This window comes from Pelmatolapia mariae, linkage group LG16_19 (genome assembly GCF_036321145.2).
Source record: "Pelmatolapia mariae isolate MD_Pm_ZW linkage group LG16_19, Pm_UMD_F_2, whole genome shotgun sequence".
NCBI classification, from domain to species: domain Eukaryota; kingdom Metazoa; phylum Chordata; class Actinopteri; order Cichliformes; family Cichlidae; genus Pelmatolapia; species Pelmatolapia mariae.
In genome coordinates, this window is record NC_086241.1 from 30,959,809 (window position 1) to 30,975,789 (window position 15,981).

The following is a 15,981-nucleotide window of genomic DNA, read 5'->3' on the forward strand; positions in this document are numbered from 1 at the left end:
ATAATTTCTGTGTCATGTTGTGAGAATGAGGTTTTAGGGTCATTTAAGGGCCTCAGATATGTGGAAAGATGCTGATCCATGAAGCTTGTATGGCACAGGCAGCCTTATTTAACTAACTGCTCTCAATCGCTTCTCTCCGACCCAGCATTGACGACTCGATAAATCCCTGTTCCATTTCAGCATCTGCATTATTTTCATAAGTTTGACATCCAACATTCACTGCTCTGTCTCTGCAGTTTGATATGACAGAGGTTCACTTTACTTCTGTAATCCTGCCATCCGCTCTCCATCACTCCACTCTACCCAGGGGATTTGACTGCCATTAAGAGATGGCTTTTTGATGTGTGTTTTCCATCATAAACACAGACAGGCACACGCACGCGCATTTGGTGAAGTGGGGTGGATGAAGGGTAAAAAAACGCAGCTGCATACATTTTTTGTTGGAGAACCGTGGCGGGCAGAAGCTTCTGCTCAGCTCGCTCAGTGATGCTGTTGAAGGTGCCCTTTGTGGACTGACATGGGATGGACACTTGCATGACTATTTGGGCAGTGACGTTTGGTACACATGGATGCAACTTTGTGGAAAGAGCTACAGGTATGTTGCTTTGAATTTCTTGGATTTCCTCTGTGATTTGCTGTAAATTTAGCATTGCTGTAAAGACCAACTGTTTCCTGTCGTTAACAGATAAAACTATCCAACCACACTAGATCATCTAAAGATCTCCAGCAGCATTTATATAACTCATAATTGTTCATCATTAAGATCTCTCTTTGTGCCATTTCAGACCTCCGTTAATCCTGGCATGTCCCAGATGAGCGGCTACAGTAATGACTGTCATCACTTTCACTGGTCAGTCTCAATCTCTTCTCTCTTCCACTGTTTCTGGGCTCATTTGGCTTAGTTTCTTCTCCTGCTTTCAGAATTGCTGTGGCTCCATCAAAGACTGACCGATCAAACTGCAAGGCAGGGCTGAATTCGAGCTAATGTGAACCAGACCAAGAGTGAAAGCCCAGGCGCAGACAATACCTATTGCTGTGGAGCTAATCTCTGATATAAGCTCTTCTTTCTTAATCACATCATCGTTTCAAACAGCCAGTTTAGCCTTCGGTGCACACATCGACGTGACTCAAACATCTAGTCATTAGTTAAGTAGCAGTGTCCTGCTGTGGCTGCAAAAATCTTTTTAATATCAAAGATGTATTTATTTATTTTTATTTCATTATATCTTTTTATTTACTGGTGATAGTAGACTTTGAAGGATTTGATGAATCGAAGACATCAAAAACTTGCGAAAAGTTTAAGTCGAACAATATTGTTTTCATGTACAGTAATACGTAGAAATAACAAATAAAGGGACTCTGAATCGGAAATATTATGAAACACACGTCATGAAATGTGCTTGTAGTGGGGTACACATATACAGAATTTCTCAGATTGGATAAATAGTATTTTAAATTGTATTACTGTTATTGTTCAACAATGATAATTAAAGTTTATGTTCAAGGTTAGTCGTTTTGCCTCTTATAATATTTTTAATGAAATTTGTTGTATCTTAGTCAAGCACTTTTTAAAAAATCCTATCTGTTGTTTGAATCTGTCACAGTATTTCTGACCAGTTTTTGGATGCATAAAAATAATTTCTGTAATTAATAAACGATCAAAAAAATTAAATTCATTGTCAACAAACAACAACAGCAACAAAAGGAAAACCTGTAAAGTTTTTTTTTGTTGATTCCACCTTGGTGGCCTCAGGATCTCGTCTCTACTTTTTGTGGATGACGTGGTTCTGTTGTCCTCAGCAGATTTTGTTCTCTAGCTTGCACTTGAGTGGTTCACAGCTTTGTATAAAACTGCAGGAATGAGAATTAGCAGCTCCATGTCCAAGGCCATGGTTCTCAGTAGAAAAAGGTGAGGTGGCCATTCCAGGTGGCTGACCCAAAGTGGCGGAGTTCAAGTATCTTGGGTCTTGTTCACAAGTGCCAGGACTTGACGGACAGATTGGATCACTGCAGACACTGCCCTGATCTGTTGTGGTGAAAAAAGAGCTGAGAATTAAAGCAAAGCTGTCGATCTACGTCCCTACCCTCACAGTTCAGATCATGAATACAAGTGTTGGAAATGAACTTTCTCTGAATGGTGGTTGAATGGGCTCACAAAAAGAATGAGAGGTACAGCCATCTGGAAGGGGCTCAAAGTAGAGCTGTTACTCCTCCAAATCAAAAGGAGCCAGTTCAGGTGGTTTGCGCATCTAATTAGGATGCCTCCTGGCTGCCTCCTGGACGAGGTGCTCTGGGCATGTCCTACTGGGTTAGGACACACCTAAAACCTGCAGGACACTGGCCCTCGAGGCCTGGAGTTGGACACCCTTGGTTTAGGCTGTTGCCCCCAAGAAAGGGAAAGTAGAAGAGAATGGATGGATGGATTGTGGCTGAGCAGTATGACAAGTCAGATAAAGCAGCATATATTTATTTTATACTAGAAATAGCTGTCATATTCATGTACCATTCATGGTGTTTACACATTCCAATTTCCAAATGTACTTAGAACACATGACCAAGAAACGCATGACTCAATGAATGAACAGTGAAGTGCATGTAAGGTCAGTCATTCCACTGGTCTCCAAGCAATATCAGATTATCTGCCTTTGAAATGCCTCTAATATCCCGAAGCTCATCCAATTTTGTTTCTTTCATCCAAGAAACACAGCAAAAATCAAACATCTGTGAAAACTTAGTACACAGTTACTCAGATTGTTGTTTAGACTTTTTGCCTGCACTTCTGCATGTAAAGTAGTTCTTAAATAGTCCAAAACACAGCAGCTAGGCTGACAATCACACATTAAAGCAAAGTCTAAACTGAGTGAGTGGAACCGGTGGTTTGCACTTAGTCGTAAACTGTTTATTTTACTTTTCATGAAGGTGCCTCTTAATTGTAAACTTTGACAGTGGACTCCTGTCTCTTCGAGAATGTTTTTCAGTTAGAAGTTGTTTTTCTTAATCATGAAAATAATTCTGTCATCACGCCCTTTGGTTGTCTTCTGTTATGTTTCAGGCCTTTTGGTGCTGCTGAGCTTTTTTTTAACAATGTATCAGATCATTGATTTGGCCACTTCTAAAGTTTTCACAGTCTCTCTGAAAGGTTTGTTTTGGTTTTTAATCTAATGTCAAGTCAAGTGGCTGTTATTGTCATTTCAACCATGTACAGTGGTACAGTACAGAGTACTACTACATATGACATATAACAGGCAACACAGGACTACGTAAAGTGCAATTTGCAAAAAAAATTGCAAAAATAAACAAGATAAGACAGTGCAACACTAGACAGAACAGAACGATACAGACACAAGACAGTGCAGTGGAAATGTGCAAAATGCTGAGTATTGTGCATAAGTAACTTGGTGTCTGTAGGTGTGTGTGTGTATGAGTGTGAGATACTGCAAGTAAGTGCTTGGTAGTGACATGTATGAAGGTGTGCGTATGTGAGTGTGTCAGTCCAGTCACTGAGTGTTCAGGAGTCTGACGGCTTGGGGGAAGAAACTGTTCTGCAGTCTGGTAGTGAGGGCCCGGATGCTCTGGTACCTCTTTCCAGAAGGCAGCACGGTGAAGAGTGTGTGTGAGCGGTGTGTGGGGTCCTCCACAATGCTGGTGGCTTTGCGGATGGAGCGGGTGCTATAAGTGTCCGTGATGGAGGGAAGAGGGGCTCCAATGATCTTCTCAGCTGCTCTCACTGTCCGTTGTAGGGTATTGCGATTTGATACAGTGCAGTTACCATACCAGACAGTGATGCAGCTGCTTAGGACACTCTCGATAGTCCCCCTGTAAAAGGTGGTAAGAATGGATGGTGCGAGATGGGCTTTCCTCAGTTTCCGCAAGAAGTAGAGACGCTGCTGGGCCTTCTTGGTTACGGAGCTGGTGTTGAGGGACCAGAAGAGGTTCTCCAAACCAAGGAATTTGGTGCTCTTGATGACCTCCACAGAGGATCCATTGATGTTAAGTGGGCAGTGATCTCTCTGTGCTCTTCTGAAGTCAACAGTCATCTCTTTTGTTTTGTCCATGTTCAGAGACAGGTTGTTGACTCTACACCAGTGGTAATGATGGCCTCCCTAACTTTTATCAACATCTCTTTTGGCCTGATATTTAAAATTACAACGAAAAGCTATAAAATAAAGATTAAACACTTTGAACTTCAGATATTATGTCTGCTTCATTTGTCATGATACAGTTTCATGGCCTCACCTGACCACGAAACTGCTTGTTAGGCAATTTTCCAGTCAATTTTTGACTGGAAATAGGGGATGCAATTCCAAAACAATTCATGGAAAAGTTTTGTAAAACCCTTTCAGTTAAAGTTGAAGGTTTGCAACCATTCATGTGTTGATTGTGATGGTGTATAATGACAAAACTACAAAAAGTTGCTCCAAGTTATGAGCCCAACTCCTTTTGTTACATTGTGCAACTGATGATTTTTTTTAAATGGGCAGGAGTGTGAAAGGTTTTCTGTCTTGATATAGAGAAACTGAAGCATTATATAATAATAATTATAATAATAGGGCTTGATATAAGGGGATGTGGTAAAGCCCTGTAGTTTGAAAAGGGTCATACTGAAGAAAAGTGCGGAGTCAGAGTGATGAAAATCTGCTGCTAAAACTTCTTTCACAACTCTAAACTATATTATATTGCAACAAGTAGAGCTTATTGTCCTTTATTTATTTTTTTATTTGTTTCATTTAAATTTTAATGTGATTTTTTAAAATTCATTGACTACATTTAAAAAAACAGTTATGAAAAACACTGCAGCCTAAATATTTAGTTAAAGACAGAGTAGACAAATGAAATAAAGAAACAACACGGTATAAATTTATACAATGTAAATATTTGTGTCACTTTTAATTTCAAATCAACCGATGACCTGATTAATAAAAAAAGAAAATATTGTTAATAGTACAAAAGATGACATCATAGAGAACAATATTAACACCAGTTGACTTTTTGGTGGCTCATTTATTATGCATTAGCTCACATTTCTTACTTAGTGCACTTGTTTAGTTAGAATTAGGCCTCCAAAAGTCAACACTCTTTCACCAAGCTTTTCAATTCCTGTAAAAATACTGAAAGTACCACCACACTCTGAAATAACACCCATCCTGTCCTCCTTTCAGTCTCTGTGCTTTGCCTGCTGCCTCAGGCGGTGCTGGCACGATGGGCTTGTGTTCGAGCCTGCCCACCATCCTGCACCTGCACGCAGGAGAAGAGCTGCAGCGTGCTCTGCGACCGCTCCGGCCTGGCTGAGCTGCCCAAAGAGTTTCCGTGTGAGGCCTCCGCCATCAACCTGGACAAAAACAGGCTCAAGTTCTTGTCAGAAAGGGCCTTTGGTACACTGCCCTCCCTCAAGTCTCTCTCTCTGGACCACAACAACATCTCCTTCATTACCCCAGGAGCCTTTAAGGTTTGCTGAATGTTCTGCTGAAGGATTTTGTAACCAAAAAAACAAACACGTAACAAACAGCTTTCTATCCAGAGGTCAGTTTGTCTCCTGCTATGGAAATGCTGTAAATTTCTTTCCTTTTAGCACTACTTTGTTGACCTGGAGAGTTTAACAGACCAGAGATTAAACAAAAACTACCGGAAATCAAAGAGAAAATACAAGCTAATAAGGAAGCATCTTCACCAGTTTCATAACATGAAGAGAATTTATATAAGATCCTGCATAAATCTTCCCCACAAAAAAAAAAAAAAAAAAAAAAAAAAAAAATATATATATATATATATATATATATATATATATATAAACTGCCTAAATGATCATGTGAGGAAACCCATCAACATGCAGAAATACAAAACAAAATCTACACTTTCAAGCACTACTGTATCTTTATTAGATTTGTTAAAATTCATTTTTATATTTTTAGAGTTTTCAGACTTGTCTAACAGCTTCTGTCATGCAGGGCCTCTCGAACTTGGTGGAGCTGAAAATGGCACACAACGAGTACATCAGCTACCTTCACACACGAACTTTCACAGGGCTGAAGAAGCTGGTGCGCCTCGACTTGTCCGACTGTAACCTGTTCAGCATCCCTGATCGTATCTTTATAGAGCAAACGGCACTGAAGGAGCTGCTCTGCTTCCAAAACAACTTCAGGAGGATCCCGGGGGCCATCAGAGGCATGGAAAACCTGACTCACATCTATCTGGAGAGAAACAAGATAGAGGCGGTGGCCTACAACTCCCTGCTGGGCCTGGGTAGCCTCAAGTAAGCCACAGGCTCCAAGCTCATGCATGAACTCACATAGCTACAACCAGGCATTCATTTATTGACTGAGGTTTTGCATAAACTCTTAAAGCAGACCTGCTATGCTTATTTCCAGCTACAGATTTTTATTTCACAGTCACAGTTCAAAATACTGCTTATTTATCTCATGCAGGGTCTCATTGCACGCTCAGTTCATCTTCTGTTTGAACTAAGCGTTCAGCAGTTCAAAGTTTGTGCATTCATCCTTAGTTCATGCACTACTCCCATCCTGTTTTCAGAGATTTTACAGATGACATGGAAGAAAATTATTTTGTGCAGGTGTGGTTCCTGGTGTGAGTCTGCAGTGCCTAAGATAGCATGTGCGATTTTCTGTGCTGAAACAAAAGCATGACAAACTGAATATTGGTAGCAAAGAAAGGCTGTCTAAATCTAACACAGCCACTGATCCTCTCTTATTGTGTAAACCAGTTCATTCTTTCAAACATCTTTATCTCTCTCAGGTACCTGAACCTCCAGGAGAACCGCATCAACGTGATCCATGAGCAGGCCTTCCAGGACCTTACACGGCTGGAGAACTTTTACCTCAATGACAACTTGCTGTCTGATTTGCCCAAGCTCGCCTTCAAAGGCCTCAGCCGGCTCAAGATGCTCAACCTCGGGGGTAACCAGTTGACCAATCTGTCCAAGACCTGGTTCAGTGACCTGGTGGAGCTGGAGGTCCTGTACCTAGACAGGAACCAGCTGCTATACATTGAGGAGGGCACTTTTGAGAACCTGACCAGCCTAATCACGCTCCACCTGAACAGCAACAATCTTACCACCCTTCCCTTCCCTGTTTTCCAGCCCATCTACTTCCTGGGCCGGCTTTACCTCTTCAGAAACCCCTGGGAGTGCGACTGCTCCCTTGAGTGGCTGAAGGAGTGGATGGAAAACTACAAGCTGGTGCGGGACATCCCCTGCGCTTCACCTTCCTCTGTGGCCGGACTGGATCTCGGTGAGGTGGTCTTCGCCAAGGTGAACGGCACATGTGTGGACCCCGCCGATCTCAACCTAACTACGGCCTCCTCGGAGATCGCCTCCACCACAGAGAACCGCTTCAAAAGCCTCATTTTCACACTGATCCACCCGGAGTTCGGGGATCAGATGGGGAACGGCACAGAGAGCCTCCGCAACGGGACCCTGATTGAGAGCGAGGATGGGCAGCTCTCTGCAGGGGTCACAGGTCAACGGGCCTGGCCAAGCGAGTCTCTTTTTTGCTTCATTGTAATGTGGCTCAGCTTGGGTTTGATTGTCCAGTCAGATCTTTTTTTCTCTCTGTACTGCACGTGAGAACAGTGGAGATGAGATCTGCTTCGTGACCCACATGAGGAACATGGGTAGCTTTTAAAAAAAAATGCTCCCGAGATGAGAGATGGTTTTATTTATTCATGCGAATATAAAAGGGTTGCTATTCATGTTTGCGTGTGTTAATGCTCTGAGTCTGCCCTGCTGTCGTAGGATTTTGCGATTGTTTTCCTGATAAAATGCAAACAGGGGAAACTGAATATTTTCAGGTAAGAAGGACTGGATGTGGTTTACCATACTGGTTATAGATTAAAGATTTATATATACTACTTCATATGTGATCATGCTCCTCCTCGTTCATATACAAATCTGTACAGCGGCAGGATTCATCTGTGCAATTGCAGTGGCAATGAAACTCAAACTGTGTAAGCTAACATCTTGTTTTTTGTTGCATAAGTCGTCATTTTAATTATGATCATAGCGTTACATAGTCCGACTATTTTGTTTTTGTATTTTCATTCACAATGTTAAAGGAGATGAGAGCTCCTGTAGTTATCTCCTAAACACACGTCCGCTCTTTTTTTGTGTGTAGGCTCTGCAGCTTTTCCACAAATGCATTAATCTTCTTACCGCACGCGGCTCGGTGTCGTCGTTGCTTGTGTGTGCTATAACGTAACACAGACGGACTTTATCTTTGCCTCTAGTGCATGGGTATAATCTCTCTCTATACAGGGACTGTGGTGAGTCATTGCCATATATTGTGGATGGGGGGACAGTGTCAAAGCATGTTTAATGCATATGTACACATTTACACTATTGTGCTTTGTGTGGCTGACATACCATAACACAGGCGACTGCTTTCTTTCTACCCCGGTGAGTGTGAGTAGTTTGGTCAGACAGCCTGTGGTGCAGTTCAGTTTTGTTATTAGACACAATGCTCTGTCAAAATCTATTTTTCTAAATAAAATAAATAATTAAGCTTTCGATGTGCTGGCTCAGTGACTCCTTTCAGCATCAGTCGAGGGGTTGACCCGTTTCACTTAATCCGCCCAGTGGCCTGTTTGGCTCGTTAATGTGGGATTATGCTGGGACTAAGACAAGCGAGGAGGCTGATGTCGCACCTCGTCCCTCTCGCTCTCAACATTTTCTTTTGCTCGTCCAATTCCAGGTCACAGGGCAGCAGGAGGAGTCTGTCCCAGCTGCCATGGGAATGAGAGGAGAGGCACACCCTGGACAGATCGCCAGTCTGTCGCAGGGCTGCAAAGGTTCATATCTGAACAAATTTCTAATGTGATAACTGCTATGACAGACTTGCATTAATTAATATAGCATTATCTCTATTCAGTGGAATTTCCAGGCACCTTTCCAAGAATTTATGATTACATATTAAACCTTTCTAGGAAATGAACTGGAAACAACAGAAACTGTGATCAAGGGGAAAATCCTTCTGCTTTGAAGATTAGAAACATTATTTCATATCTCATGGAAATATCATGTAACATATGTGATGTAGTATCAGGATTGTTCAGTGCAGCACACATAACAATCATAGCAAATAGAGTAGTACATTTAGAGATTAAATTTACTCTCAACATATAACATGTTGGAATTATCTTAACAACATTTACTGCACCATAATGCACTGAGTGTTGTTACTTACTGGTGCTTTGAATATTTTACTACCTGTGGTCGTATTTATGCATGGTGGCAGGGCTATGCTTGTTTAGCTCTCTGAGTCATCATAGGTGCCAACGTTCTCCAAACCCTGTATTTTGGAGAAGGGCACGTGTTTGCCAATTAGAATGATTAATTTGCTCATTCTCCGATCACCAAGACTTAGAAGAACAGTTTAATACAAACAAAAGTGACATAGGGTTGTAGATGTCACTGATGATGTCTCAGACCACAGGATTAAGTAAATACTTCTAGATCAACTGTATTATTATCTCAAGGATAAACAGCAGTCATCTGGGAATTATGCACTTAGACTGTCATGTCTAAAGTTTTAACCCTCTGTTGCCATACAGCATTCAGCTTTAATCTAATCCTAAGGAAAAAAGAATATATATATTTTCTTTTTATTAAAATATTCTCCAAAGTCATGGCAATCACAAACTAACTGACACAAAAAAGCCAGTTTTGGCCTTCTTTAAAGTACAGTTTGTCACCCATGATGACTCAGACCTCAGCGAGTTATCACATAATGACTATATACTCTGTTATTGCATTACCAACAGTCTGATAGATAGTGTTAGAGACTAGCTTACCAACGAAATGAGCATTTAGCAGCTAAAGCAGCAGCTAGTTCCCTCAGGAGTTGGTGGAGCCCAAAAACACACTGACTTTGTAAAGGTGGCAATGATACACAACAAATGGAGACCTCATTTCTAATTCACCACTCCAATGTCCTGATTTGAAATCTCAGTTGTAGCACTTTCATTTGTTTTTCTTTTAATTTCAGCTATAGCCAGTTAGCTTTGTTGCATTTTGTTTTTCATAGACACAGATAGTTGCTAATCAGTGCAACTCATCAAAACTGAAAGCCAAACTTACAGGTCTGTTAGTAACCACATAATAAGGCAGGAGATTTGCCATATAACTACATTAAAATAATCCCTCATGGTACATACGGGTATAAGATCAAGTTCAGTGACTCCAGTTAGAAAATGTGAAGCCCAATGAATAGCTATTGTTTACACTTGTGTCAGCTGGTAATTTAAATATGAAGGTCTATGGAGATGTCTGTGATGGCTCACTCTTAAAGTTGGCCTGAAGTGGTGAACGAAGTTTGCCATCTCTCACTCAGAGAACCAAGGTTACAGCGTAACCCTACATTGTCTATTGCATCAAGATAGGCAACCTCTCACTCAGAGAACCAAGGTTATAACAGTATATTCTGTAAATGCTGAATATATAAGCAACTACTTGCCACAAAGTTGTATCACCTTAAATGGGAAACTTTTCCCCTGGCAATACATCCATCTAAAATATTTTCATGTGAGTTTTCTTGCATTTAATAAAATCAGATGACACTTGCCCTGTGGTGATTAAAGTGCCAAAAAAGCTACATCAAAACTTCTGCATGAAGTGAATGTTAATATTTTATTTCTCTGTGTCAGACTCAACAAATCTTCACGTGTACGTTCTTCACTGTTGATCCAAGCTGGATCTCTGCCTCCACCTCAGTGATAAAAGTGTGTGAGAGGAGCGTGGTCATTGTACATTTTCCCCCACTCCCACGGCTGTTCACTTTAAATTAACATCTTGGGGAGCAAGTGACCTGTAATACTGTATTACTGTTTTCACTCATGTCAAATGAAGTTGTGCAAGTGGTCAATGTGGGGCTTTCAGAGAAGGTGAAGAAGCCAGATTAAAAAATCAATCATTTTTCTTCTTTTTGCTTAGGTAACACATCCACTGTGAGATATTTAACATCCATACCTGATAAAAAATGAATTAAAAAAAAGAAGCAAAACGAACCACAGCTGTCCTCTGCTCCTTGTTTTTTTCCCCCTGAAGTTAATGCTATGGGATTATTCAACAGCAAACCACAGGTTTCAGCTCTGGAGGACTCTAATCGCTCACTTGCATTGATTGAAATCACCAAATGCAGTGTTTCAACAGAGAGGTCAGCTTAATGCACATTCACCTGAGGTATATAAGCCTCAGGAATGTATGACATGCTGGACTCCATTTATTATGCATGACTTTAACTAAAAGTCAGGCTTTTCTTTCTGGTGGAACGATGCATGCACATACACACATAAATACATGATTAACTTCATCTTCATATGTGCCACAAGGTGAAGAGTACCAAGGTCATTTGCATCTGAAACATTTAAATTAGCCAGTTGTTTGATGATATGAAAAATATATTGGGAAATGTGAAAGATAAGACGTTTTTCTCTCTGCAGTGCAGTATGAATGCATGCTGTGTGAAACAACACAGCTTCCTGTTGCTGTTTCCTCCTCCATTCCTTAATGCTGCTGAATGAAGGGCAGAAGTGTGTTTTGCAGAACATTACAATGATGTGTAACCTTTTCACACTGGCCTTAACCACCAAAATCTAATGAGTTAAGAAGAGGAGTTTTGGGCCATATCCATCAAGGTATTCCTGAGTTTGCCAGTATGAAACTTGGATAGATGGACGTGATACTTCAGGCTGTGGCTTTCCTTTTGGGGAGATTTTGTGTAATGACCCTATCTGGCCTCAATAATCCATGCCCGTTATATTTTTTTTTATCCACTGTGGTCTGCCTCATCTGCCCTTGCTGCTGGTACTGCCTCTCTGCTTTATGTGTACATGTTTTCCCGGTCTGACCTCACCATAACCAGGCTGATCCAACGAATGCACACCTCTCAGCCCGCAGGAACTAAAGGATCTCCTGCCAACGTCCTGAGGCACACGTTGAGACTCTGATGGAAGAGAACGGCTCTGGCAGAACAAGGTGACCACTATAATTAGGCAGATGATTTGAGCAAGATTTGAGCATTTTTAGTTCAAATGTAGCTGCGAAATCAGGATTAGACAAAAGTCTTAAAACTAAAAGCAGATTTGTCCATAGAGCTTTAGATACTCAGTGTTTGGGATGGGAACCACTGCACTAAACTACCTAAAATCATAGTAAATAATTGCAGCTGGCTTCACTTTGAGCTACTTCAAAACGTAGTAAATGTGAATTAAAAATCTAGTATTGCAGTAAAGTGTAGTATGAACCTTTTGATTTTATGCTGCAATAAAACTAACATGTGATCAGCCCAGAAAGCACCTGCCTGGATTCATTGGTTTGGATTGAGCTGCAGTTACTCACAGGCAGTGCTGAGGCTGGAGGGATGTGCACAAAGCATTTCTTACAGGAAGCCAACTTTAATGTGGTCCTTTGGACTATTTACTGTGTAAATAAGATGGACGTATGTTCCCAGTCTGAAAATCTGCTCGTAGCTCAAAAACACACACTTGTACTAAACAGACAGGGATCTGGGAATAATGAAACAATACTGTTTTACCTCAGAAGCAGGCGGCTCTCTGAAACGATTTCTCTGTTCTCAACTCTGTTAACAAGAGTTCAAACTGACATCCTGAAATATGTATGAAAGCGGTCATGACACAGCTTTAGCTCCAGAATCAAACCACAAAATTCTCCCTGCTTGTGTCCTGTGGTGAGAACTGGATGAAGCCAGAGTCTCAGTTGTCCCTGAACAAGAAAGGGAAGGCCCTTTCTTGTTCAGGGACATCAGGACCTTGATGTTGACTGATTTTTTTTTTTTTCACACTGAAACATAAGTTTGGATGCAAAAACTTCTTAATTAACAGCCCAAATAGCAAAGGGAAATGCATGCCATGAGAGAGTTCAGGTCTTAGGAGGTTAAGATACTACCTACATTTTGGACTTTTTACGTCAGCGAGTTTGGAGGTGACTAAAGTAAAAGTTCAGTAAATGTAAATATTAGCCAAGTTAGACGTAGACACTGGTCTGAGATTTCCCATAAACATCTATACAAACATGAGTTTGCAACTAGCCTGGCTCAATGAAAAATGCAGGTATGAATAGGTTTTTTCCTTCAATAGATGAATTCATCAATCAAAAATTGCATATTGTATTTATCTGGGGTTATCTTTTAAAATGTATTTGATCTGAAGCGTGTGAAAAAAACCCCCAAACAAACAATGGAAAAATCATTTAAAAACTAAGGAACGGGGAAAATACTTAAAAAAAAAAAAAAAAAAGTAATATAAAGTTCATGGGCCTCCAAATATCAGCTTAGAATGACCCATTCAGAAAAAGTCATTTGTATTGTGAACTCTACAAGATCTGCTTTCTTTGTGGACAGGCTGCTGGTGCTGTGAGTGCTCCGAGGTTTACTGCTTTTTGGAAAAGAGCCACATTCCCCAATATATGAGCAGACACTAGACGAGTTATCATGGCTATCTTCCAACCTCTAACCCAGCATAAAGCTGGCAACTGAAACTGAAGATTATTATTACTTAAATTTGAATGTATCCATTTTTTCATTACATGTGACCTTTGAGTTTCCAGCTTTGTGAGAAGTCCCTATCTATTAAAAAAAAATTTTCACCCCTTCCTTATATCTTTCTCCATCTCTGAGTGAACTTGTCACACATTAGTGCATTTTTGTGGCTCTTAATACTAAATGATACACGCACAGCGTGACCAGCACCACCCTGAGCAGGTCTTTGCTGGATTTTAGAAGAGATGCTTTTCCTGTGACGCTGCAAAAAGAATGAAATGAAGAGACACTTCAAGTTTAATTTTCCAACACATAAAAGGAAATATATTTTTAAAAAAAACTGATCATACCGAAGAACCTGCATCATTGTGGAGTCATTTACACCCGAGGGGCAGTCATATTCATATACTGTATGTGGTTATTCAGCGGCACGCACGGCCTCCTCATCCTCTGTGAAGCCGTCAGCTCTGCACAAAGTAAAGCGTGCACTTGCACTTGCTTTGCACACGGTTACAGTTTCAAGACAGATCTCATCTATCGCTGCTTTTTAAACTGGATTGAAACACTTACACTCTTGGACATCACAGTTTGGAAATGGCAAATGTTGAACCAGGTGTACGATAAATCAAAAAGAGAAAAAAAATCAAAACTTTTATTAGATTTCTTCCTTTTTTTTCCTGTTATTTTTTTTTTTAAAAATACAAACACATCTCACTTACATGGTCGATAATTCTAGAAATTTAGAAACATCACCTGAAATGCAAGGGATGTGCATAGGTGTCAAGTCAACATCTGGCTCAGTCACTCTTGGTTTATTTTTAACATTTTTGTTTTCCTTTTGGTTGAGTTCACTTTTCCAAACAGCTGGAATGTTTTCTTTTTTTTTAAATTTCTTTCTGGTAATATATATATTTTGTCTTCTTTTAATTCTTGGAGGGTTTACAGAGGGACACGGGGAACACTGACTGACAGCATGGAAGCTTGCAAATGTCCACATGCATGATAACCTCATTCAAATCTCTAAAAACATTTATGGATTTATTTAGAAGAGACAGTACCCGGTAGTCCAAAGGTGCGTGTGACTGCACTAACAGCTGGAGAGGGGAAAAAAAACAAAAAAACATCTACAGATGAAAGACATTGCAGTGTGTGCTTTTACTGCATCTGCTGATAGACAGTGTCTTTTTCCAACAGCCGTGATGGGAGGGTTACTGCAGGTGCACCAACATGAGAGGACGGGACAAGTACTGTCTCTTTAAAACAAACATCTACAAAAATGTTGCCTCCTAGCTAGTACAGACATGACAATATTTACTTTTACTCTGTTTTTATACAACACTATGAGACTAGGTCATCTGCGAGGGCAAGAGTCCGACGCTTGAATGCTGTTACGCTTTCACAGTACGCTGAGTCGGTTCCGATCGAGTGCAGTGTAGAGAGGGCTGCCCTGTCGGCTTCTGTTATTAGTGTCTTCTGTGTCGGTGTTGTAGTTATGAAGAGGGCAAGACGGCCGAGGTGTTGCTGGCGGGAAGTGGAAGAGGGAGGGGGAGAGAGCGCGAAGGCGGATGAGATGTTACGGGTCAGTACACCCAGGACACAGGGACCCACTGACTGGTGGTGCACACCAGGTCAATGGCCTCCTCCAGGTGCCTGATGGTCTCGTCGATTTCGTTGTTGATGATGGTCTGGTCGAAGTAGTGTGCGTAGGTCTTCTGCAGGATCTCCGACTCTTTCTGCAGCCGCTGGAGTGACTCGTCCTGAAGGAGGAGCAGGAGGAGTGAAAATGACAAAAAAGGTGAAAGCAAGACAGGACCAAAAAAAAAGAAAAAAAAAAAAAGAAGAAGAAATCCTTAGGGCCCCTACACACTGTGGGATGTAAAGTCTATCACAGGATTTTCCACATTTTTAGGTTCTTATACCTAAAACTAACCATCTCATTTTCAGTTTCCATAATTTTATCAATTTAAAGATATCAGTGAGAGGATCAGAGAGACAACTAATACAAAAAAATACAACAACAAAAAAGCCTCCACTGGAGGCTCACGATACACTGCCACGTTAAGACCTTTTTAGAGCACATTAATTGGAAAATGCTGAGGCTCAGTTAGGGACAGGAGCAGTAAATTCACGAGTATATTTAGTAGATTTTTACCTTCATACTCAGAACATTTCCAAAGTTACAGTACATTGTACATTGGGGAGGTTACTTTCTTCTCTCAACAGCTTAGTACAGGACAAATAAATATGAAGTTTTCAGGGCTGAGAAACAAAAAGTTAAAAAAAAAAATGCAAGTCAATCAATTTTACACCTACTCAAAGTTTCACAACAGGAAGTTAAAACCTGAGCTTTTGTTCCACAATTTCAATATACTGAAATGTTAATTGAGATGAGACTACTCGCTGAGTACTTTTTAAAAAAATGCCAGTCATATGCTATGACCTTCATAGTTACCTCATCAAAAATGAATCGAACACT

At 40.7% G+C, this 15,981-nt stretch overlaps 2 protein-coding genes across 17 annotated transcripts in view; one reads left to right on the forward strand and one right to left on the reverse strand.

Moving 5' to 3' along the window:
• Positions 1-304: 304 nt before the first annotated feature.
• Positions 305-8,518, forward strand: nyx (nyctalopin). The gene is made up of 5 exons (XM_063498988.1): positions 305-595; positions 786-850; positions 5,160-5,446; positions 5,946-6,250; positions 6,751-8,518. Exons 2-5 carry the CDS (start codon positions 829-831, stop codon positions 7,577-7,579), a joined length of 1,443 nt encoding a protein of 480 aa, XP_063355058.1. The 5' UTR covers positions 305-595; positions 786-828; the 3' UTR covers positions 7,580-8,518.
• Positions 8,519-14,143: 5,625 nt separating this feature from the next.
• Positions 14,144-15,981, reverse strand: part of caska (calcium/calmodulin-dependent serine protein kinase a) — a 170,229-nt gene continuing 168,391 nt past the window's right edge. For all 16 annotated transcript variants that reach the window (XM_063499153.1, XM_063499149.1, XM_063499154.1 and 13 more), the window contains one exon: positions 14,144-15,262. In XM_063499153.1, the coding sequence (XP_063355223.1) occupies positions 15,086-15,262 (177 nt within the window). In that variant the 3' untranslated portion in view covers positions 14,144-15,085. The remainder of the gene's footprint in view (positions 15,263-15,981) is intronic.